The sequence below is a fragment of the Rhinatrema bivittatum genome, chromosome 9, assembly GCF_901001135.1.
Source record: "Rhinatrema bivittatum chromosome 9, aRhiBiv1.1, whole genome shotgun sequence".
In the NCBI taxonomy this organism is placed as follows: Eukaryota; Metazoa; Chordata; class Amphibia; order Gymnophiona; family Rhinatrematidae; genus Rhinatrema; species Rhinatrema bivittatum.
The window spans coordinates 209,502,231-209,528,380 of NC_042623.1; the positions used below are offsets into that span (position 1 = coordinate 209,502,231).

The following is a 26,150-nucleotide window of genomic DNA, read 5'->3' on the forward strand; positions in this document are numbered from 1 at the left end:
TGAGGAACTACTAGACTCTTTGCACACAACACAGAGAAGATAGTCTTTATTGTACAGCAGGGTGGCACTGCCCGGGAAGTGGACAGCAGTGGTAGATAGCTCCAGCAGTGGTAGTCCAGGGATCCTTGGCTGAGAGGACCTGTCTCATTCTGTAGGAGGTGGAGACAGAGTGGAGAACAGGAACAAGTCCCAGATGTAGAGCGCTGAAACTGTAGAGGAGATAGATTGGTATGTTAGTACTCACTAAAGCTGAAGCTGAATCTTTGAGAGTCCTGGCAGGCAGAAGTTGAAGAGTGGCAGGCACCAGGTTAGGGAGAGCAGGCCCTTGAGGAGCGAGTACCTGGGATCCCAGGATAGGCACCTGAAAGAAGGTAGAAGGGCCCCCGAGGAGTGGGTACCCATTAGTATAATTACCCCGAAGGGCGAAGAGAGCTTCCTGCGGCAGCTAGGAAGCGGCAGAGTAGCTTAGACCGGACCTATTCCAATCCTTGCTAACTCGGTTTGTTAGCAAATGAAGGGCAGGCTAAATACCAGGATGTGCTGACGTCACTCGGAGAGGACGCCCCTGAGGTTCCTGCCATGACATGGATAAAGACGTGGGTGGCACACCCTAGGAGGCCCTCAGGAAAAACATGGCGAACGCCGTCGCTGTTGCCAATCGGGGACGCCGGGGAGAGCGGCATGAAGACGCGGTGGCAGCCAACTTCCCAAGGCTGAGGAGAGAGAAGGAAGAAAGGTGAGGCACAAAGGTCGAAGCCATCTGACACGACGGACACAAAGTTGCTCATACCAACTCCGCTTCTTTGCCGTGTTGGCCTGTAACCTATTCCATGGCACTGATGTTCACCTCCACAGAGGCCTGCGCCTAAGTGTAGCTGGCCCCGGCACTGGAAGGCTCAAGTTAAGGGGAACGAGGGCTGAAATTGGTGAAGGTCCAGTTGGGCCCCTGCTCCAGTCAACTCCAACTGCTGATGGTGGAGACCTGAAGGGCTCCTCCCTGCAGGTTGCGCCAACTTCACATCGGCCTATGGATCTACTTCTGCAACACTTATTCCCCTGATCTTTTTGAATCTGTACTGTCAAGCTCCCAACTCCTCTGCTTTCCACTAGCTTCCCTTTCTGGCTTAACCCCTTCCACTCTATCTTCACTCTCCAGCCCTCCATTCCCAGGGTGTGACGCCCTCTCTCATACTGCCTCTCACACAGGCTCCATCCTTCTCTCTCTCATACACCCATCCTCTTCCCATACAGGATCCCTCTCTCTTGCACACACACTCCCTCAGACCGGGTCCTTTTCTTGCACACACCCATACTGTCACAGACTCCCTCTCACTCTTGCACAAGCACCCACACAGGCTCCTTCACTACCAGACATAACTTATCTGCCTTCCTGTCACCTTATTATTCTGCTAACAAATTACTGCCACCTCTGCCCCTTCACACCATCACTGTGTAATTTGATTTTTTAAACTATTTTCAACCATCATCCTCTGCCGCTCTGTGCTCATTTTTTTTCTGACCTGATGAAGCGCAATTTCTCAAACATAATCAAGAAATGTATTTTTAATCCAATAAAAACCATTAGCTTTCGTTGTCGAACATTATCAATCTTATTTGAGAATGGAAGTGATTCTGATCATTTATGTGACTATATCATGAATTTGAAATGCTATGAATATTTTGTACATCGCTTAGAGAGATTTATCAGTTAAGCAATTATTAAAAGATTTTTAAATAAATACATTTTACATTTGCCCTGGACTTCCCCTTGTACAAGTGAACACAAAACAAAGGCAGAGTCGAGCTTATTCAAAGCAGCCGCAGCAAGCTGGTATGCGAGCAGGCAAGCGTTGAGCCCGCATTACAAAGAAGCTCGAGGAGAGCCAGGACAAACGGGCTGAGCAAGAGACGCATGCGCACACTTCCCACCCAACTGCTGATCCGTAGGAGGAGGCCACGTGATAAAGAGAGCGCTGGAGGGTCACGTGGGGGGTATGGTTTGTCTCTAGGTAGTGCGACAGGAGGAAGCAGTGCAGTGGGGTTATGTTTTGTTCTTTCTGCCATGTCAGTTCCACGACCCAGCTAGTAGCTCGGTGGGGATGTGATGTGGGCACAGCTGGAGGAGGCTCGGTGCGGATGAATGCCCGGGCTAGGAAGGTGTTCCTTGTGACCCTGCTGCCTCAGCTATCGTGCCCGAGTGGAGCAGAGGAGAATGGTTCAGTTGTATAATTGCCACCCGTTTGGGTCTCAGCAGATTGTGCCCATCAAGCAGGAGCCGGAGCTGTTTTGCTGCGGTCGGGACTGTGTCTTTGTGGCTTGTGCTGGAGGCTGCAAGATCGACGTGTTTGTCTTTAGCCAGGAAGTGTGCGAGCCCCTCTGCAGCATTAGCACGGTGGGAAAAGTAAAGCAAATGCGATATAGCGATGTGGGTAAGCAATAGCAAGGTTTGTGTCTGTCTGTCTGTCGTTGTAGAGAGTCCAGGAGAAAACTTGATTCTCTACAACATAATCTTGTATAAAGTACTTTATTTGTATAAATACATATACTTTAAAACATCTCATGGCTTCACATATAAAATACAATATTACACGTTTACAATGTCATACACATAAACAGAAAAACACATAATGCAACCCAACAAACGCACATCACTTAATACAAATACATAAGAACATAAGAAAATGCCATACTGGGTCAGACCAAGGGTCCATCAAGCCCAGCATCCTGTTTCCAACAGTGGCCAATCCAGGCCACAAGAACCTGGCAAGTGCCCAAAAACTAAGTCTGTTCCATGTTACCATTGCTAATGGCAGTGGCTATTCTCTAAGTGAACTTAATAGCAAATGGCTATTGATCAAATAGATGCTGGTTATGCCACAACCCCACTTGTTTTGCCTATCAGGCTTCTTCAGAGGGAAATTCCACTAATTTCTCAATCTAGATATCCGAATGTTAAAATATATTGTACTACTGTAGTAGCCTTCAAGTGGCATGTATGGCTTGTATATAATTAATTTAAACATTTGCCTGTAACTGCTCTACGAGATTCAAAGGAATTCCACTAGAACAATTGCTATACAAATATGTGGCTTGTCAATGTCTTCTTAATGTAAAAAAAATATATATATAATATAATATGTGTGTGTGTGTACTTTTCCTAGATATGCTGTGATGGTAGAGCATGAAAACACAAGTGGATTCAATTAGTTAGACTTGTAAGGATATGTGTGTCTGATCAAGTCAATTTTGATTTAAACATGTTGAGAAATCAATAAAAATACATGTATATTTTTGTTTTAGAGAAGAGACTTTGAAGAGTTATATGTTTGTAGAATGGTTATTCTGGTGGAGTTTGTGGACTCTTGAGTGGTTACCAGCAAATATTTAAATTGATTATATACAAATCATATATGCCACTTGAAGACTTGTAGTAGCACAATCTTTTTATTTATCTAATATTTATATATTTATTGATTAAAATGTACTCTTTGTAGTATTACATACCACCACCTTTTTTTCCTTAACATATCCAAACTATCCCCCCATTAATACAATAAGTCAGATAGATAGTAAAGGAATGAGACAAAAACCCAATACCTACAGATCTTAATATTCCATCCCTCTCAATAACTACCACATCAGATGTTAAAAAGATTGAGACAAGAACCAAGTTTTTAACTTTCTTCTAAATTTTTTTTTTAATCTATTTCCTCCTTTAACTCAAGGAGGAGATCATTCCAAAGTGCTGGAGCACTGCCTTCAAATGATCTTTTCAAAAAGCTTGATTGTGGAAAGCATTTTATTGAAAGAATTTGTAACAAAGATTTCCCTTTTGATTATAGACACCTGCTTGTCTCATGCCATTTCAATTGTTTTACAGAACCAATTCCATTCAATGCATTAAATGCTAAAATCAAACATTTAAACTTGCAACCAAAGGGTACAAGAAATGACAGCAGGAAAGAACCATATGGTCCATCCAGTTTGTCCAACAAGCTTATGGTAGTATCTGCTGCGCTGTGCAGGTTACCCCCATGCTTATCAGTTTCCTAGACACGTATCAAAAGCTGAAATCCAAGTTGATCACATCAAGTGCTCTTCCTTGATCCAGTTCTCTAGAAAATTGAGTAGATTTATCTGACAGACCCTTTCCTTAGTGAATCCATGCTGCCTCAGATCTAGCAACACCCCCCAAATTGTAGATCACTATCCTTTCCTTCAGCAGAGTCTCCATTAATTTTCCCACCAATGAGTTGAGGCTAAACGGCCTGTAGTTTCTGGCCTCCTCTCTGCTCCCACTCTTGTTGAGCAAGACCACTAAGGCTCTTCTCTAATCACTCGGCACCACTCCCATTTCCAGGGATCTATTGACCAGCTCCTTCAGTGGGACCTGCCAGCACATCTCTGAGCTCTCTCAAGATCCTGGGGTGTATCTCATCCAGCCCCATGGCCTTGTCCACTTTCAGTTTGCCTAGCTCCCCCCAATGAAGTTGGAGTAAAAAAGCACCAGCCGATGTTCTTCTGGAACACCCTGGAAAAATGCATATAGCATTGTTGTGCATTATTTGAAATTTTATGTATTGACTTTCCACATAAACCCAAATACAAAATATTGCAGTAATCTGCTTGATAAAATCAATGCTTATGTTTGTTTGTTTGTTTATTTATTTAATGAGTTTTATATACCGTCATTCGGAAACATCAAAATAACGCCATCATAATGGTTTACAAAAAAATTATGTAGCTGCTTTCAAAACCTGGAGATCTAAATAAGGGCATAGCTGTTGAACTAGTTTAAATTTTCCACCTGTCTGGTGTAACACCTTACCTACCTAGTTTTTCGATTGACAGATTCTTGTCCGTGATCACCCTCAGTGATCTCACCTTTTTTTTTTTTTTTTTTTTAGGATGTAATTCGAAACCTCCCAGCACTGAAATTTTTCAATAACTCATCAGGGCCCACCCTCAATTGTTCAGCTTTTGAACAATTTAAAGACAAAAGAACATAAGAAATTGCCATGCTGGGTCAGACCAAGGGTCCATCAAGCCCAGCATCCTGCTTCCAACAGATGCCAAACCAGGCCACAAGAACCTGGCAATTATCCAAACACTAAGAAGATCCCATGCTACTGATGCAATTAATAGCTGTGGATATTCCCTAAGTAAACTTGATTAATAGCCGTTAATGGACTTCTCCTCCAAGAACTTATCCAAACCTTTTTTGAACCCAGCTACACTAACTGCACTAACCACATCCTCTGGCAACAAATTCCAGAGCTTTATTGTGCGTTGAGTGAAAAAGAATTTTCTCTGATTAGTCTTAAATGTGCTACTTGCTAACTTCATGGAATGCCCCCTAGTCCTTCTATTATTCGAAAGTATAAATGAGTCATATCTACTCGTTCACGACCTCTCATGATCTTAAAGATCTCTATCATATCCCCCCTCAGCCGTCTCTTCTCCAAGCTGAACAGCCCTAACCTCTTCAGCCTTTCCTCATAGGGGAGCTGTTCCATCCCCTTTATCATTTTGGTTGCCCTTCTCTGTACCTTCTCCATCGCAACTATATCTTTTTTGAGATGTGGCGACCAGAATTGTACACCGTATTAAAGGTGTGGTCTCACCATGGAGCGATTATAGAGGCATTATGACATTTTCCGTTTTATTAACCATTCCCTTCCTAATAATTCCTAATATTCTGTTTGCTTTTTTGACTGCTGCTGCACACTGAGCCGACGATTTTAAAGTATTATCCACTATGATAATACTTCCTTAACCATCCAGACACTGCTTGCAAACATTGATTTAATCTAGCAACTGTTTTGTCTTGATTACTTCCCAAAGGAGCCAGAATTTGTGTATTATCTGCATAGATAAATATATCAAAACCACAGTCCTGAACCAGTTTACCCAATGGGGCTAAAAAGATATTAAACTGGATTGGGTATAGTGAGCAACCCTGTGATACCCCTATCTGTATATCTAGCTCTACAGATTTATTTCCTTATTTTAAAATTCGGATATTGAGAAGGTTGAGAAATTAATGGAACCCCCCCCCCCCCCCCCCAAAAAAACCAAAAACAAAAAAGCAGCCTGATAACTGAAAGAAGTGGGCCCTGTTGTTGGGATTGTGGTAATCCCAGCATTTATTTGATTAATAGCCATTAATATTTATATTAGGTGATACGCATTTGGGTTGCATAATGTGTTTTTGGTTTGTGCTTTTTATTTATTTATATATGTATATGACATTATAAATGTGTAATATTATCCTTCATATGTGAATCTACGTGCTAATGCTTCATATTATATGTATTTACTCAAATAAAATACACTCTTTATATAAGTTCATATTAAGTTACAGGTCGCTTTTGTTATTTGGTTTTACATGTTATGTAAGGAACTAGTATGTACCTTCAAATTATATTTGTGCCATATTTTTTTATAAGTCCAACCCAATAATTATTCACAAATGTCATACATGAGCTTTTAGATCCACACGGGTCTTTTGTTTAGATAGGTGCAAATAATATATAGAGATATGGGCAAACTGAAGATTAGAAATTTCAAGTCTTATGGGAAGATGAATGAATTGTATGTGTGTATATGTGCATTTTTATTTTATTTTTTTTTACTTTCTCACAATGCTATTCTTTCTTCTCAGGAGATTATCTGGTTGCAGTTGAGGAGAAAAACCAGGTTACCTCTCTACGAGCTTATGTGAACTGGAGATGCAAGTCAACTGGGAGTTCTAGAGCCAGTGTCCGCTTAGTGGGAATCATGATAGAAGATCCACTTAATGGAGGTCCCAGAGACCAGATGGAAATTATAGAAATGCCTCTTTCAGACTCTCCACTGTGTATTTCTTGTTGTCCTGTTCAGGGGGACCTTCTGGTTGGTTGCACAAATAAACTGGTCGTGTTCTACTTAAAACATCTTTTACACAATGAGTTGTCTATGATAGATTTTGAACGTTCTCTTATTTTGCACGTAGTTAATATCACCCCCATACAGATAGCTTTTTGTGCTGGATATATATCCATAATGATGGAATTTGAAGTTCTAGTCCTGAAACTGTTGCCATGTGAAAAAGGAGCAGCTACGACTACACCACCAAAAGCCATCATGCTGGAACAATATCAGAATGAAAGTAAGTATGGAAATGGCGAAATCCTTTTCTCTGAGTCACTGGAAAAAAATTATCGGAAATGCTAAGCATCAAATACTACTAGTTGAAGCTAAATTTCTGTGAATTATTTCAATCATTGAAACCAGGGGTTCTCAACCCAATCTTTGGAACACACTTAACCAGTCAGGTTTTCAAGATATCCACAGTGAATTTGCATCTGAGAGTGTGCATAAAGTGAGGGCAGTGCATCAAGTCTTTCTCATGCCTATCCATTGTTGATATCCTGAAACCCTGACTGGGGTTACGTATGTCCCAAGGACTGGGTTGAGAACCCCTGAGTTAAAACATCCAATTTAAAGTTTGATTTCCTCCTCCTTCGGAAATGTTTTCAGTTCTTTTTCTAAGTCAGTGTAGAAGCCTTGTGCCTTGGTATCACATAGAAAAGCACAAGGCCTATGTAGTCTGTTTTCAGTGTAATATTCCCAGTACTCCAAACTTGATATTTCAGTAATGTTTGTCTCTGAAAAAGTTGCTTTTATTTTAACTAGAAAATATAGTGCACATTAAAAATAAATTAATTATAAGGCAACCAGCATGCCATCATATCTTTCTTGCAGTGTACTGTCCAAGAAACAGTTATGTCTGGCTGTGGTGCAATAATTACAGAAATTAGGAAGCTGCAGGACAGCAGAAATGGCTCAATTGAACCATGCAAACCAAATTTTCCCATGTTATCTTTAGCTTTCCCCTCACTGCTTTGCCTCTAGGAATAATTTGCTTTATTGAATTCCATTGATGTTTTTGCCTACATTGGGAAGTCATTTCATGCATCCTTTACCCCTTCTTGGAGATTCATGTCGTGCTCTCTAATTTTCCACAGATAAAGGTTTTGTCTCTTGTGCATTATTTGAATGTTGCTCTTAAACCTTCCCACTCCCATCTCTCCCTTGCTCATATTTTAGATTCTTAAATCTCATAGGGCTTTCGGTGCAGAGCCTGCACTGCAGTACTGGGGGAGTGGATGGCACAGATTTAGAGTCTTATGTGGAAGTCAGCAGTTCAAATCTGGCTTATGTTGGTCGTGACTAAAAATCACAACTTGAAAGCTGTTTGGTGGCCTATGTAATAAGAGCTGGTGGTCTCAGCTCAGTTCTCAGGTGTCCGCAGTTCAAATGCCAAATCATGACGTTTTGTTTTGTTTTTGTTTTTTTATTGGCACCACTGGCAGGCTCAGCAGTTAGGCCCAAAACTGCATAGGCATAGACTTGCCCAAAGTTGCAGTTCAACACCAAAACTGAGACACATTGGCAGAGCATTGTGGGGAAGCGTATACGGACGCTGCCAGTCTTCTAACTGTTCTGTGGATCAGAGTAAGCCTGTAGTTTGCAGTGTTGGCATCCTCCACAAGCACTAAATTTTACTAGAAAATCTTTTCTAAACAAGAAAAACATTTCCAAGAATTAGTCTTTTGAAGAATTGAAACTTGTGTGCAGCACTTTCTTTGGTTCATAAAATATCAGATTTTGATTGCATCTTGTTTGCTTGCATCCTTTAAGGCTTATTTTTGGTCAGAAATGCAGTTACTTTGAAAGTTGTTCTTTTTTTTGTTAAGGCCTCTTAGACCAAGTTCCCGCAGCACCTTCTTCCCAATTTGAATCTGATGATTTTGTCATCTGCCAGCGACCTATGGAACTCCTTGGTGAGGAAAGCAAATCATCTGGAATATCAGTCACATTAGAATCAACTGGACTTGGCAGCGAGGATGCAGTGTGTTTCCAAGTACAGTACATTTTATATAGGTATTGATAGCCCAGTGAATTTTTATTAAATTATTTGTACAGTAGAGATCGTGGTATTCGCACATTGTATGATGAGCACTGCCTGTTGGGGGAGGTAAGACTGGTCGGATACTAAAAGAATACCAGTGTTGGCAGTGTCATCTATGTAATATGGAATCTGCATAACTCTCTAATGCTAGAAATAGAGACCAGTAGCATTAATGTAGAATGTGTTAAGGGGGAAAAAAAGTAGTAGCTTAACGGATGTTATTTGTCAACATCAGTGTCAGAGGAGGTGATGAATTTTGCGTCAAAATACTTCAGAGTTAGTTTGCAAAACTGAGTCCTTGTACCTAATTTCCATGCTTCTCCATGTAATCCATTATTAGCTGTCACCTGATGAAATTTCCCAGAGGTGATTTGGCCCAGCAGCCTGCTTTCCCTGTCCTGGTTGTGCCATGCAGCGGGAGGCCAGTGCATGAGTCTTCCTGCAACCCATGTGGGTGTGCATGCTGCTGGCTCTAACAGATGCCACTTTCTGGGTCCTAAGCGCAATTTGATATGTATCGTATCACTTGTATAGCGTACAACTCAGACCTCTGAATTTTGTGTTATGTCCTCATGAATAATGAAGATTCGTAGGCTGGGTGTAGTCAAGAAGGAAAACTTCCTTAGAGGCTGAACCATGTCAACATGTTTCCCAAGTATAAATGAATGCAGAGCCTGAACATTCAATTGGCAGATTTTCTCCACTGACTAACAGCCTCTCTTCCACACCCACTCTACACCACCACTCCCCTCTTTACCTGCATGCTTCATCCTGAAGTGGGAGCACAGTCACTGCTCTCCCAGACTGCAGCAGCTGGTTGAGGATTCTCTCGCGTTCTCTCATGTAGCTATAAATTGAGGATGAAGAAGGTGAGTTCCCTGTACGTACCAGGATCGGTCCAGACCACTGGGTTGTGTCTCCCTTCCAGCAGATGGAGTCAGAGAAAAAACTGAAAGGCACCCCCTCTTACCCTGGTGTGCCACCTGCGATCCTTCAGTATTTCTCTGACTCCAGCAGGTGAGGGTGACAGAACCTGCAGTCCTGATCCATTAAAAAAAACAAACAAAAAAAACCAAACAAGGAAAGCAAAGCAAGCCAGGAATAGTAAGACCTAGAGGAGTTTGCTTTCTACCAGTGGCTAAATCAAGCTATTTAAAAAAATAAAAAAAAAAACAACAACAAAAACCCCCCCAAAGAACAAAAGTAGTTAGTTTTCTTTCTGGAGGTGACAGAGTCTGTCCTCCCGAGGCTTCCTTGGTTGAGGCACGGCTGGGGTTAGATACCCCGTTAGCCGTTTTCCCGGAGCTGCTGTTTCTGCCGGTGAGTAGGGGGATTAGCTGGTGGGCCGGTCCCTCCCCCTTGCACCCCGAGACAGTATAATTCCTCGGGGGGGGGGGGGGGGGGGCGCCTGCCTGTGCTGCGATTGAGATCCCAAGGGTGTTTTTTTTTTTTCCCCTGGGTGGCTGCGTGTAGGGCATTTTGTTTTGTTTTTTTGAAGAAAAACAAAACAAAACTTTGTTTTGCTACTGTACACGGAGGTTTCCCAGGGCTCTGGAAGGGCGATTTTCGCCACTTTTTTCGGCCTCGTGCTTGCTCCCTCCTCGTGCCGCTCTTAAGGATCTTCAGGATAGGAAGCTGGAGGTCCTTCTCAAGTGGATTTTTGAGGTCTCTGTGCTTTGCGTTAGGGCGGCGGTCTGTAGTAACCTCATGCAACGGGCAACTCTTTGTTGGATGCAGCAGTTGCTGATCACGCAGGAGTTGCCTCCAGCAGAAGCGGAGCATGCAGATCGCATGGAGGCAGCTGTGGCTTACACCGCGGATGTCTTGTATGATCTTCTTTGGACGTTTTTGCGCACTATGGCTTCGGCGATCTCTGCTAGAAGGCTTCTGTGGCTCCGCAACTGGTCGGCCGATGTTTCCTCCAAGGCCCAGCTGTGCAGTCTCCCCTTTAAAGGGAAATTCTTGTTCGGGGATGATCTGGAAGCCCTTATCAAATCCCTTGGGGACAATAAGGTGTACAAGTTACTGGAGGACAAGCTTAGAACCTCCAAGTCCTTTGGGTCGGCGCTCCCTCTGTACTGGGGACAGCGCAAGTTTCAGCAGACCAGGGCTCCGACCTTCATGTCAGCCGTTTATGAGGTCTCAGGCTTGGTCTCATTCCTTTCGCGGCCACAGGCCTCTCTGCGAAAGGGGTCCACCGGGATCTTCCGGGGGCAAGTCCTCCCAATGAAGGTGTACTGGCCCGCTCCTCTGTTCTGGTGATAGGCGGATGCCTGTCTCTATTCTTCAAGTTGGGGGTCAAGATTACGTCGGACCAGTGGGTTCTAAGCATCATCGAACACAGCTATGCTTTGGATTTTGCATGCCCGTTGCGGGACCTGTTCTTGATGTCGCTCTGCGGGGTCCGCGCGAAACGGGCAGCGGTGCTTCAAAACCCTGGGCCGGTCCCGCCGGAGGAATGCAGGACCGGCAGATACGCCATATATTTCGTGGTTCCCAAGAAGGAAGGCTCCTTCCGCCTGATCTTGGATTTGAAGGAGGTGAACAAAGCGCTTTGGGTACCCCGATTTCGTATGGAAACTCTCCGCTCAGTTATTGCGGCAGTCCACTCCGGCGAATATTTGGCTTCTTTAGATCTGACTGAAGCGTATCTTCACATAGGGATCCGCGAACAGTATCGGAGGTTTCTCCGGTTCATGATTCTGGGCGAGCATTATCAGTTTCAGGCACTCCCATTCGGATTGGCGACAGCTCCCTGTGTCTTCACCAAAGTAATGGTGGTAGTAGTTGTGGCCCTCAGGCAGGAGGGGATTTTGGTTCATCCCTATCTGGACGATTGGCTCATCCTCGCTAAGTCGGAGGAGCTTTGCAGGGCAGCGGTTCAAAACAGTAGTGGCCTGGCTCCAATCCCTTGGTTGGGTCATCAATTTTGCCAAGAACCAATTAGTCTTGTCCCAGGTGCTGAACTTCTTGGGTGCTCGGTTCGACACATCGGTCGGCAAGGTCTTTCTCACTCAGGAGCGAATCGACTGCGCAGATCCGGCGGCTGTTGTCTCTACCAGTACCCCAGGTTTGAGATTACTTGCAGGTGCTTGGTTCTATGGCATCTACTCTAGAATTAGTCCCTTGGGCCTTTGCTCATATGAGACCCTTTCAGAGGGCGTTACTTTCCCGTTGGGACTCGAAGTCGGAAGAATTCCAAATCCAATTGCCGCTCTTGGAACCTGCCAGGTCCAGTCTCAGTTGGTGAATGGACCTGGAGGAGCCCTAGTGGGTGGTCATGTCGATAGATGCCAGCCTTTCTGTCTGGGGTGCAGTTTGCCAACCGAGGGCAGCACAGGGCCATTGGACAGGGCAGCAGGCGAAATGGTCCATAAATCGCTTGGAAACCAGGGCAGTACGTCTGGCGTTGCGCAGTTCCCTTCCCCTAGTGAGCCATCGATCAATGCGAGTATCAACCTTCAGGGGGGAACCAGAAGTCATCCAGTGGCATTGGAAGCCGATCGGCTAATGCTCTGGGCGGAGCGCCATCTGGTCCGGCTGCCAGCTTCCCACATAGCCGGGGTCAGCCACGTTCAGGTGGATTTTCTCAGTCACCAGCATCTCGATTCCGGATGGTGGGAACTTTCCAAGGAGGCGATGCATCTCGTGATTCGTTGGTGGGGTGTTCGTTGCCTGGACCTGATGACAACTTAGAGAAATGCAAAGGCGGCTCGGTTCTTCAGTCGCAGGAGGGAACACGGGGCGGAAGGTGTCAACACATTGGTCCTGCAGTGGCCTTACGACATTCTGCTGTACGTCTTTCCTCCCTGGCCATTGGTGGGCAAGGTCTAGCGAAGGATAGAGGCTCACACAGGCTCAGTCATTCTCGTGGCTCCGGAGTGGCCACAGTGGCTGTGGTTTGCAGATCTGATCAACTTAGTGATGGATGGTCCTCTTCGGCTTTGTCATCTACTGAATCTTCTTTGGCAAGGTCCAGTATTTTTTTTGATCAAGTGGATCACTTTTGTCTAGCGGCTTGGCTTATGAGAGGCAACAGTTGAGGAAGAAAGGTTATACGGATTTCGTTATTTCCACCCTCCTGCAAGCGTGAAAAACGTCTACCTCGTTCACCTATGTTTCGAATCTGGAAGGTTTTCAATTCCTGGTGTAGCAGGTTGAATGTGTCCCTGCGGCATGCCTCAATTGTCCATATTCTGGCGTTCTTACAGGAGGGTCTGAAGAAAGGCTTGGCATGCAGTTCTCTTAGGGTTCAAGTAGCGGCCCTGAGATGTTTGCGGGGAAAGAATGACGGGACATCCCTGGCGGCTCATCTGGATGTGACACTTTTCCTGAGAGGGGCTAAACATTTGAACCCTCTGGTTTGTCCAGTGTGTCCTTCTTGGAGTTTGAATCTGGTTCTGAGTGGCTTCCGTTTGAGCCTTTGAAACAGACCACCTTGAAAGACTTGACACTTATGACGATTTTCCTGGTGGCTATCACTTCGGCACGGCGCATCTCTGAGCTTCAAGCATTGTTATGTAGGGAACCTTTTCTCCAGATTTTGGATTCAGGGGTATCCCTTAGGATGGTGCCCATCTTTCTACCGAAGGTCATGTCGGAATTTCATTTGAATCAGACCATGGAGTTGCCTGCCTTCACGGATTTTGGATCTGAATTCGCCTCAGGCTCCCGACTTGCGAAGATTAGATGTGCGGCGGATCCTGCTTCGCTATCTGGAGGGTAACCAATGCTTTTCGTTTGTCTGATCATCGGTTCATCTTATGGAGTGGTCCTAAGAAAGGACATAAGGCAACTAAAGCCACTATTGCCTGATGGTTGAAGGAAGCCATAACTTCGACATATATATGAGTTGAGCGCGCAGTACCGGAAGGTTTAAGAGCGCATTCAATTCGATCTCAGGCAGCATCTTGGGCAGAGAGTCAGTTTGTTAAGCCACAGGAAATTTGCAGAGCGGCTACTTGGAAATCGTTACACACTTTTGCTAAGCATTAACGTTTGGACGTCCGTGCTCTGGATGGCAACTGTTTTGGCAGTAGTGTTCCTCGAGCGGGACTCTCCAGGTCCCACCCCATTTAGGGCAGCTTGGGTACATCCCAGTGGTCTGGACTGATCCTGGTACGTACAGGGAAAGGAAAATTGGGTTCTACCTGCTAATTTTCATTCCTGTAGTATCAAGGATCAGTCCAGACGCCCGCCCATGGAATTTGGAGAGTCCGTTCGCTATTGTTTTTATTCTGCAGAATATTCTCAAATGGACAGCATTACGTTGCGTTATGGAAAGTACTCCCTCTATGTACATAAGTTCCAGAAGTTATGCAGTTTCTTTCATTAGGTGGTTTGATATAGCCATTGGTTCTTATGTTGAGGTTCTGAAATATTTCATTCTGCTATGGTATGGATTAACCTGAGGGATCGCAGGTGGCACACCAGGATAAGAGGGGAGTGCCTTTCAGTTTTTTTTTCTCTGACTCCATCGGCTGGAAGGGAGACACAACCCAGTGGTCCTCACTGATCCTTGGTACTACAGGAACGAAAATTAGCAGGTAAGAACTCAATTTTCCTTTGGTGCCCGAGGCATGAGGGGTAATGAGAAGAAAGTTTCAGTGGAGGTTGAAGTGGATGTGCAAGGAAAGAGATGGGAGTGATGTATTTCAGCAACTTTCCTCTCTTGTGCTGTAAAATGGTGTTTTTTCTGTCCGTGAATAGCACAGACAGGAAACAGCTTGTAAAACTCATTTGTCACTAACAAGCAAACAAAGTTTTTATGTTTTTATTTTAATTTTATGATTTTTTTTTTCTCTTTAGATGTTTTTCTCCAGACTTTTCACAGGTTTTCTCAGTTGAAGATACCAGATTGCACTCTCTCCAGCTTTTGCCTATGTACAGAACAGGTAAGCAATGTGTCTATTTGGGTATGTAGTGAGAATGACATAGGCCAGTCCTGGTTGACCACAAGCTTATTGTGCTTTTGAAACACCTTGGGGGGGGGGGGGAACAGTTGTGTATTAATGCACAATCTTTCAGCAGCTCTTAATACTATGCTAGCATCATATCTTATTGTACAAAAAATTTTGTAAGCAGCCTTGAACATTAGTTGGAAAGGCTGGCTAAAATCCGCAAATTTATTATTGATTATTTCATTGTTTCCATTTTTCATGTTAATGCATTTTAATTTGCTGCCCCTGCAAGAACCTGAGCTGTCTATTATTTTGTAGTGTTATCGTAATTCATGTTTTTTTGTGTCCTGCTCACAGTTTTTTCCTTAACCTAAACTTTGGAAACTTTGTGCATATGCTTAGAGCTGAGAAAGCATAATAGGGATAGTGGGGGGTTTGGGGACAAAGTCTGTGGGCAATTTTTAACCTGTGGACTCTGCTCCAATTTTCAGAGCGAAAGTACCTCGGTACTTTTTAGTTTTGGAACTTGCCATGAGTACAAAATGCTGCTTTTTCTACAGGTTCTCTCTTTCATGGCAGATAAGGTGCATAGTTTGGAAAGTGCAATCTATGTGCATTTTATTTGCCACCCTTGGCGTAGTACACACAGTGTAGAACATCACACATCATTGTAGCTGCATTGAGGGAGGAGCCCTTTCAGCCAGCCAGTGTACACAAGTAAATCACTACCTACATCCACAATGAACTTTGAATAGTCCTCTAAGATGATTAATTTTTGTATTGGACACGTTTAGTGAAATTTAAGCACTCTTTTTACTTTTCTGCACCTTTCTGTTCTCTTTTTAAATGCAGGGAATTCCTCTACCTCAGATGATAAAACTGCTTCTCAGAATAAAGAGCTGCTGAGCCTTTTCTGTTTTTTTTCAATGCCACACGTTGGGTACCTGTACACAATTGGAAATTTAGCCGAACTGATTTCTACTTACCAGTACCCAGAAAGGTCTCAGGAAGCAGTGCTTACACCTCAGTTCTTGCATGTCATTACAAGGTAGTCAACACTGATTTATTTCATTCTTTGGTACTTCTGTTGGCTTCATTGGTGTTACAAAATATCTGCCCTTTGCTGCGTGGGCTCAGAGAAAAAGGTTGGGCACATTGGGGTGTTCTGAGGTAAATATAGAATTACAGAGAGAATATTTTAAAAACCGTACTGGGCCAGCTTGGTAGCTCAGCGTCAGGTGCTGTGCACTGCCATGGAGAGGGCTCTGGTTTGATTCCGGAGCTTGGCTTCCCTTCGCTGAATCGGCTGGAGATGCTGCTCTTAGAAGGAGAGAGCCTCACTCATTGCTCAGTGGTGACATCTAGTGGCTGGAACTAGATTCACGCGTAGCTCCTGGCTGGCCTAAGAAAAGTGGTTAAAAAAAAAAAAAAAAAAAGGTAAATACTATGATTAGCTGTGAATGAAGGCTTATGGTACCATTGCCTAATAGAGATCAGTTCCAATTGAACTGGAAGCCGAAAAAAGCAAGAGGAAACTGTCAAGGTAAAAATAACCCCATTCTTCCTTCTTCCTTGCTGGAAAAAAAAACTATTTAAAACAGATGGTGATAAGAAGAAAATGTATTTTGTGGATTTTAATAGATGAATGAGATTTAATGAAAACAATATAGATGATATACATGCTATAATGTTGATGCCAGTACTCAGGAATGTAGATGCACTGTTCAATATGTTGGGGGAAGAGGCAAGGTGGCATTGCCCTTGGTGTATGTTGCTCACCTTTTTATATGGCAGGGTGCAGAGAATGGATGAATTATAATAGGAAAAAAAACCCATCTGGTTCTTGGGTTTGTGGCATCATTAGTAAAATAATGCTTTGTCATGCAATCCCCCATAATTTTGTAAAACACAGCCAGAGTTAGTTGGAGGTGCTATTTCTATAGACCTGTTGGGAATATTACAGAACTCAAATCTCCTGCATGACAGGTGGGGATGCTCATTACTATACCACCAAGAAGGTGCACAGAAATAATTATGTGCAGGTCACACCTCCCCCTTTATTGTATACTTGATCTGCTCAGCTCAATGACTGTTGACTAATGCTATATACACATTTTTTTAAAATTATTTTCTATTTTTCACATTTACACTTATTTTTCAAGTAATTTCACTTGAAAAGGGAATACATGTGGTATAAACACAAATTAACAAGGAAATATAATTTCAATTTCAAAATACAAAGTTTTCCCACCTATATATCAAGCCAACACTACGACCCAAGATTTACACAATCCAAAAGAAATTTCTATTTCAACTAAAAATAAGAATATTATAATTACATTTAGAAGAAAAGAAAACATCAAAAATAGCAAGATATAGGATCATCTATTCTTTAGAGGTCTAGTCCTGTTGATTGAGCTCTTAACCAGAGATGAACTGAACTGAAGCCCTACTTTATTTTCCAAAAAGGCAGTCAACTGTGATGGCTGATAAAATAGATAGGACACCCCTTGGTGTTTTATTAAACACTTACATGGAAATTTTTAAAGCGAATAATAAACCCAGTTCTAGAACTTTAGGCTTCAACAACAAAAACTGACGTCTCCTTCTCTGTGTCTGTCTAGAAATATCTGGGAATATTTGAATGATTTAGAATTTGAATGATTTAGAAAAACCTCATCTATGTAAGAAATATTTTTTAAAAATCCGTTCTTTATCAGACTCAAGTAGAAAAGTTACTATTAACATAGCTGGTGATGCCATATTTTCTTCTGTTTGTTCCAGCACTGCTGAAATGTCCAATTTTGGGGACTCCATTGGCATCAAAACTTGTATATTTTTATCCTTTTCACTTTTCTGTAATGGAGACATATAATATACTATTGCCATAATTGGTAAGGTAGCTTCTGGAATTTTCAAAACCTCCATTCCCTGTATGTACCTGGATCAGCCCAGACTGCTGGGTTATGCCTCCCTTCCAGCAGATGGAGACAGAGAAAAACTTGAAGAGCACCCTTGTAAGTAGGATGCGCCACCTGCAGCCCTGCCAGTATTTCTCTGTCTCCAGTAGATAAAGGTGGCAGAACCTGCAGTCCTGGCTAATTGATTCTGTACTAAAAAAAAAAAATGGTGTGCAGTGACAGGAATCTTTTAAATTTGTCTGGCTGAAACAGTTTAAAAAAAAAAAAAAAAAAGCGCCGGGCCTCCTGAGGAGTACATCATTTCTCCTCGGTGGTAGGGCTGCCGGGTAGTTTTCCCTTCACTCCAGTGTACCAGGAGCAGCAGCCGTTGAGTGACGGGGGGGGGGGGGATTTACCGGTGGGCTGGTCCCTCCCCCCTAGCCCAGAGACAACCACGGGTTGTGCTCTGGTGAGGCCAATGCAATTTGAAAAAAATAAATAAAACTGGAATGCATTGTTTTTTAGAGCTACCCTGCTCTTCTTCAGCCTCCCGGGCTCCGGGTTTACTTTGGCGGCTCCCCCTCCTTTTTAGAGCGGTGATGCTGCGCGCTTCGGCCTGCAAAGCCTGTGGGAAGCCGGCAGCACGGCTCTCCAGAGATAGCCTCTGCTCCCGGTGTCTTCCCGGGGGGTGAGGGCCCATCAGCGGTGGCAGCTGGCCGCAGGGGGAGGCAGGCGCATCGGTCCCATGGTTCGGGCACCCCGATGCTGCCTCGTACTCGGCCTGCCCCGCGGAATGTGGGAATGGCTGAGTACGGCAGGGGGAGGAGATTTCTCTCCTCAGTTATTTCCACAGGATCTTTGCCCCCGGTCTCCCCACAATTTGTTTCCTGCCTTTCCTGCTCCCTTGGGTACCCCCCCTTTGGAAAATTTAAAGGGCCAGCATCCTTTTTCGGCTGATTTTATTTTGCTGTTATATAAGACATATTTAGCTAGCCTGATGCCATGGGGGCATCCTGAGCCCCCTCTGGGGCGGCCTGAGGCTGGGCTCTCCTTCCGTGCAGATTCCTAGGCCGGATCCTCCTGAGGTTTCCCAGATTCGGGTGGTCCAGGAAGGGTCCGGTTACAGGAGCCAGGGTGCGTTGCTGCTGGCGGATCCGCTTTAGGCAGACGTGGATGAGGATTCCGAGCATGTGGCCCCGGTGGAAGGGGATGATCCTCGGTCCTTAGGCTCTTTCGTAGAGATGAGTTGGAGCCAATGATTCCACATGTCCTAGCGGAGTTGGGCATACCGGCTGGTCAGACGCCGACGCCTCAGGATCAGGGCACGGTAAATCCGGTGCCATCTGGTCTTCGTCCCCCAGCTAGGACTTTTCCTTTTCATCCCATGTTGCTCCAGCTGATGTTTCAGGAGTGGGATACTCCGGAAGCTAGCCTTCATGTAGGCAGAGCCATGGAAAAAGTGTACCCGCTGCTGGATGACTCTCTCGACCTCCTTAAGATTCTCAAGATGGATGGTGCCGTATTCGCAGTCACCAAGCATACGTCTATTCCAATGGTTGGGGCAGCTGCCCTTAAGGACCTCAGGTTCGTAAGCTCGAGGTGCTTCTCAAGCATATCTTCGAAGTGTCTGCTCTAGGGGTTCAAGCGACTGTTTGCAGTAGTTTAATGCAGCATGCGAGTCTCCGGTGGGTACAACTCCTGAGTGCCAGAGAGCTCTCCCCGGAGGAGTCGGAGCAGGCTGATCATTTGGAGGTGGCGGTAGCGTACGGGACGGATGCCTTGTATGATCTCCTTCGTACATCTTCATGTACTATGCCTTCTGCGGTGTCAGCCCGCAGGCTTTTATGGCTCCGTAATTGGTCGGCCGATGTTTCCTCCAAGACGCAGCTGGGTGTCTTTCCGTTTCGGGAGAAATTACTTTTTGGAGATGACTTGGAGCAGCTCATTAAGTCCTTGGGGGGACAGTAAGATGTACAAGCTCCCGGAGGATAGGCCAAAGGCTTCCAGAGGTTTCGGTCCTTCCTGGTCGCGTTTTCGGGGCAGCACCATTTTCGCCAGTCTAAGCCAGTCATCCAGATTTCATTCCTTTCATGGCCGTAGACCCACCTGAGACAGCATGCCACAGGGGCAACGAGAGTCAAGTCCTCCCAATGAAATAGCGCCGGCCCACTCCCCTGTTCCGGTCGTTGGGGGGCGGTTGTCCCTGTTTTACAAAGTGTGGGTCAAAATAATGTCGGACCATTGGGTTCTAAATATTATAGAACATGGCTACGCCTTATATTTTGCTCGTCCCTTACGCTATCTATTTCTGGTGTCGCCCTGCGGGTCCCTGGAGAAAAGGCGCCAGGTGTGTCTCACGCTTCGCCGGTGGTTAGACCTCGGGGCGGTCATTCCAGTTCCTTCGGACGAACTTCGAACCGGCAGATGTTCGATTTATTTTCTGGTTCCGAAGAAGGAAAGGTCCTTCTGTCTGATTTTAGACCTGAAGAAGGTCCCCTTATCCCTCTAGGGACCGGCCAGGTCCAGCCTAGCTTGGTGGCTGAGCCCCGAACACTTGTCCCGGGGGGTGGATCTGGAGGTCCCTCAGTGGACTGTTGTGATGACAGATGCCAGTCTTTCCCGCTGGGGGGCAGTTTGCCAATCTCAGGCAGCGCAAGGCCAATGGACGCAGCAGAAAGCGCAATGATCCATCAATCATCTCGAAACCAGGGCGGTACGGTTGACCTTGCAGGAGTTCTTGCCTCTGATTCATCGACGGTAGGTGAAAGTGCTCTCCGACAAAGCAATGACTGTAGCATATATCAACCAGCAGGGAGGCACAAAGAGCCGTCCCGTAGCTGCGGAGGCAGATGAACTCATGGCCTGGACAGAAATTCATCCGCTCAGGATAGCGGCTTCGCACGTTGCCGGGGTAGATAACGTGCAGGCGGATTTTCTGAGCCGTCAGAGATTGGGTCTCGGAGAATGGGAGCTGTCTGACGAGGCATTCGTGTTGATATCTCATCAGTGGGGGATTCCCCGTTTGGACCTAATGGCGACTCGGGGGAATGCCAAGGTGCCGCAGTTCTTCAGTCGCAGAAGAGAGCATGGAGCAGAAGGGGTGGACGCTCTTGTCCTCCCATGGCCTCGGGACATTCTCCTTGGCCTCTGATGGGCAAGGTCTTCAGAAAGATAGAAGCCTGGTGGCTCCAGAATGACCCCGAAGGCTGTGGTTCGCGGATCTCCTCAATCTTGCAGTGGACGGTCCGCTCCGTCTGGGTCATCTTCCGAATCTCCTGCAGCAGGGTCCAGTAATTTTTGACCAGGTGGATCGCTTTTGTCTAGCGGCTTGGTTTATGAGAGGCGGCAGTTGAGAAAGAAGGGGTACCCAGATTCGGTAATTTCCACTCTTTTGAGGGCTCGCAAAACTTCCACCTCTTACGTATGTCAGTCTGGAAGGTTTTTGACTCTTGGTGTAGTAGATCGAATGTTTCCCCTAGGCGGGCCTCAATAGTCCACATTCTAGCCTTCTTACAAGAGGGTTTGGCAAAGGGACTAGCTTTCAGTTCTCTACGGGTTTGAGGCATAACCCAGCAGTCTGGGCTGATCCGTGGTATTACAGGAACGAAAATTAGCAGGTAAGAACCAATTTTCCTTTAAGTACCTTCTCCATAAATCTTTTGGTGAAATAAATGCAACCTTTGGAAAATTTATACACCTCAATTTTCTCCCTCTCATCTGATTTTTCCATGTTCTCCAGTTTCATTTGCAGCAATTAGTTTTCTTTTATAAGCGTTTGTTGAATGTTGACAGTACTCTCCAAATTTATTTTAACGGAGTCCACCTTCTCTTTAGATTTTAAAACTTCTTGCTCCACATTATTCATCTGTAGGTCTAATTTTTTTTTAACAGTGTTTGTTATAGAATGGACCTGAGTTATTATATTCTTATTCATAACAATAATTGCTTCCCATAACGTCTCTAATGAAAAAGATTGAGACCTTACCAGCTCGGTGATTTAAAATACCATGGTTTCAATTGTTGACGACTCGGTCTTCTGTGCAGCAGCTCCAGCAGGATTTTTGCCGTTACCCCCTAGAATCTTATGCAAGGCCAAGTCTTCCTGCCCCAGCTGCACAGGCTCTGGTAGAGACTCACCAGGGAAATGCCATTCAGATGTCCCTTCTTCGCCTCGTTGCTGAAGCATTCTTCTCTCAGCAGGGTTTCCGGGCAGTGACCACTCTGCCGGGGAAAAGGATGTTAATAGCTTTGAACTGGGTTCGGGCTCTTCTTCCTCCCGTTCACCGGTCAGCGAGCTTCCCTCTTCGGCTACTAATCTACGTCTGACATGGGCGTCCATAGGTCCCACCACAGGGGGAAGCTAAGCGAGCTTCCGAAGCTAAACGCTCTCTAGCTCTTCGCTTCCGAGCTGAATGTGACACAGATTTTTCAGGGAAACACCCTAAAGCAGGAGAGATGCATAAAGTCCATCTTGCTACGATGCCATCTTGGATGTAGATTCTTGCCTCATAAACACTGATTTGTTATTGTGGATGATCAGTAGTGAGGATCCTGCTCCCATCTGTGTAAACAATTGCTCAGTTTGTATATCTGCATATTTCACGAGAAAAGTATAACAAATTTCATGCTGTGTCTAATGCTGTGTGTGTTACTCTTCTTTTAGTAACAACTTGCAGTGCTATACAGCACGCTGTAGTGCTGCTGCTGCACGTGATGAGGACCCATACATCGATACAACCATGAAGGTACGATCAGAATAATGATGTTGTCATTATGCCAGTTTTAAGAAAAACTGAGGACCTCATAGGGACATACTCATTGACACCATTGACTTTCTTTTTTTTTTTTTGCAATTTAATTTTTAAGATTTTTCCAAATACAAGGAAAATAATAAAACCAACTAGCAAACTGTATACAGGAGTTGCAAACTGCCCCCCTCCATCCCACAAAGTTTGTCATGCAAAAGAAACAATTGACTGTGACCTCTGTCCCAGGCTGAAATAAGGACCAAACTCAAAACATAGGAAGAAACATGTTCTCCATGAGATATATACCCCAGATCTTTTTATATATAGCTGGCATAGATGGGGAATCCATTTGCTTACAACATGCTGCAATTTCACACTTCGCAGCTATTAATATTTGGACAACTAACTTGCCAACAGAATTTGATGCCTCTTCTATTGGGGCAAGAAGACCATCTGTGTTTTATTGAGGTGATGCTTAGTAATGTCCATAATCAATTGTTGCACTCTGTCCTAAAACACTGAGGTTTTTGGATAAGGCCACAATATATATGGCTCATGGTGCCCATCCTACCACATTCCTTCCAACGTTGATCTGCAATTGTTATATAAATCTTCCTTAACCTGTGGGTCATGTAATTCCAGTGTAAATAGACTTGAAATTAATTTTCTACTAAATGCACAGATATCGAGGTTTTGGCTATCTACTACCTTATCTCCCCCTTCCTGTTCCCTATCATTAAAATATAACCTATCATTAAAATCATCCGATGTACCTAAAGATTGGAAGAAGGCCAATGTAACCCCTATAGTTAAGGGATCAGACGCAATCTGGGAAACTATAGACCAGTGAGCCTGACTTCAGTGCCAGGAAAAATAGTGGAACTATTCTAAAGATCAAAATCATAGAGCATATAGAAAGACAAGCTTTAATGAACACAGTCAGTCAGTATGGATTTACCCAAGGGAAGTCTTGCCTAACAAATCTGCTTCATTTTTTTGAAGGGGTTAATAAACATGTGGATAAAGGTGAACCGGTAGTTCCCTGTACATACCAGGATCATTCCAGACGGTGGGTTATGTTCCATGTCCAGCAGATGGAGTCAGAACACAAAATTCCCAGGGGAGGAACCATATAACCATGCCTCCCCTGTAACAGCTCTCAGTAACGTTCTGACTCCAGCAGATGTGAGCAGGGGACTTGTGGTCCCCAGCTTGTTAGCTTAGGGCTACCTCCTCAGGGGGATCAAGTTTAAAAAAAAAAAAAAAAAAGGGAGTTTTAAATTTACAGTTTAGGTCACTTTGCTAAGGCTCCTCTTACAGCAGGGGGAGAGCTCTCCGCTGGTGCTGGCTCATTGCTCTCTAGCCTGGTGACTTGCTGACAGGCTGTTGCCTGTTTTCTTTCTTTCTTTTCTCATTTTCCTCACTGAGGGCTCAGTTGGGGTAAGTGTATTTTTGTTTCATCTTCTTTTTCAGCAGAAGACTGCAATTTTTTGGACTCCGTTCGGCTCTCTGAGGTGAAAGTCGGTAGCGCCGGCCTCTCCCTCCTGACCCAGGTTTTCCCCCCTCCCTTTTGGGGAGCGACCGACGTCCCGACCTGCGGCCCCGCGAAGCACCATTCCCCAGGGCCGCCTGCTGTCGGGAGGGTAATTCCCCGTCAGTTCTTCTTCAGGTCGGTAGGGGACCGCGGCAAGCGTCCGTTGCCGGGTCGGCGCTCATTTTAGGCGTGAGCCTCCCCCCCCTCTCTCTCTCCCTGCGGCGATGCAGTCCGCGGCGCCTTGTGAGGGCTCCGACAGGGCCGGATTATTTTCTGAAGAGGGTCTGTGCTCAGGCTGTTTCCCCGAGGGGGAATGTGTGCCAGCTACTAACAAGGATGTTTGAGCTGCAGACTGCGTGGGAAGGAAGCGCCAGGCCCCGTTCCCTCTCAACGCGGGAACGGCAGCCATTTTGTTGCAAGATTCTGATGCCGCGCTTTCTGAGGAGGACACGGATAATCCGTTCCCCACTTCTAGGCCCGTTTTGGACCCTTACTCAGTCTAATCCTGGTAGGCAGAGGGGGGATCCCCCGGGGGGTGACCCCTCAGGATGCCAGGCCTTTTCCCCTGAATTCATAGTCCTGATGCACAGGGCTTTTCTTCAGAGCAGAGACACGACCTTCGGGACCTGGGGTCCCTCTCCCCCCAAGATACCATGTCCTACCCCCCTCCTGGGTGGGACGCTCCCTCAGGCTCACCCCCCTTTAGTAGGCGGGGGAGCGGGGGCATCTCGTGGCCCTACCGGGACACCATCGATAATACAGACTTCGTCGGGGGAAGGACAATCCCAGGACCCTGACGTGGACGACCCCACCTTGGCGGCCCAGGTGGAGGGCGACGACCCTAGGGTCCTCCGCATCTTCCAAGCGGCGAAGTTAGATGACCTCATTCCCTACATCCTCCAGGAAATGGATCTTGATCCCCCTCCGGAACCGGTGGGGCCTGACCCGGCTCTCAAGAAGGGGGACCCCCTCCTAGCAGGACTGCGGCCTCTAGCCAAGTCTTTTCCCACTCATCACAAGATCTTGCAGTTGATCACTCGGGAATGGGATTCCCCGGAGGCCAACCTTAGGGTCGGTAGAGCCATGGGAAAATTGTATCCTCTGCCGGCCGATTTTTTTGAAATTCTCAAAGTTCCCGCCGTAGATTCTGCGGTATCAGCGGTCACAAAGCATACCACTATTCCTGTCACTGGAGGGACGGCGTTGAAGGATATGCAGGATCGGAAGCTGGAGGTTTACCTCAAGCGTATCTTTGAGGTCTCGGCCTTAGGGATGCAGGCGGCTATCTGTGGTTCCCTCGCACAGCAAGCGGGTCTTCGGTGGGTGCAGCAGCTTCTCACCTCCCAGTCCTTACCAGACGCTGAGGCTCAGCAGGCGGACAGACTGGAAGCCGTGGTTGCCTATGGAGCGGATGCCTTATATGATCTTTTAAGGGTCCTAGCCCGAACCATGGTGGCGGTGGTCTCAGCGCGTCGGCTCCTTTTAGCTTCGCAATTGGTCGGCTGATGCCTCTTCCAAGACACATTTGGGGTCCCTTCCTTTTAAGGGTAGGTATCTTTTTGGTGAAGACTTGGATCAGATCATCAAGTCCCTTAATGAGAACGCGGTGCACAAGTTGCCCGAAGATCGACCCCGTTCGCCAAGATCATATAATTACTCCAGAAACCGTTATCGTAACCAGCGGAGAGCGCGTCCTCAGAGGCAACAGCCACCTCGGGCTCCCTCTTCTCGTTCGCACTCCTGGAACCGGCCCTTTCGTGGGTGCCGCCAGGGTAAGGAAGCGCAGGGTGCTGGTACATCCGCTAAATCTACCCAATGATGCCAGATGGACCCACGAGGTGGTCCCTCGACTGGGGGGTCGCCTTGCTCTCTTCTACGAAGAGTGGGTCCAAATCACGTCGGGTCAATGGGTTCTGGATATTCTAAGACGCGGTTACGCTTTGGATTTTGTTTGCGCTCCTCGGGACCGGTTCCTGTTTTCCCCTTGCGGGTCCTTAATCAAACAGGGAGCCGTGCGGCAGACCCTCAATCGTCTCCTTCAATTGGGGGCCATAGTACCGGTGCCAGCCGCCGAACTGGGCCGGGGGCATTATTCAATCTAATTTGTGGTTC

At 45.7% G+C, this 26,150-nt stretch overlaps 1 protein-coding gene across 2 annotated transcripts in view; it reads left to right on the plus strand.

The window, feature by feature from the left end:
• Positions 1-1,980: 1,980 nt before the first annotated feature.
• HPS3 (HPS3 biogenesis of lysosomal organelles complex 2 subunit 1) overlaps positions 1,981-26,150 on the plus strand; it is an 87,614-nt gene continuing 63,444 nt past the window's right edge. For both annotated transcript variants that reach the window (XM_029616514.1, XM_029616517.1), the window contains exons 1-6: positions 1,981-2,429; positions 6,665-7,150; positions 8,742-8,928; positions 14,765-14,850; positions 15,709-15,904; positions 22,420-22,501. In XM_029616514.1, coding sequence (XP_029472374.1) covers positions 2,213-2,429; positions 6,665-7,150; positions 8,742-8,928; positions 14,765-14,850; positions 15,709-15,904; positions 22,420-22,501 — 1,254 coding nt within the window. In that variant the 5' untranslated portion in view covers positions 1,981-2,212. The remainder of the gene's footprint in view (positions 2,430-6,664; positions 7,151-8,741; positions 8,929-14,764; positions 14,851-15,708; positions 15,905-22,419; positions 22,502-26,150) is intronic.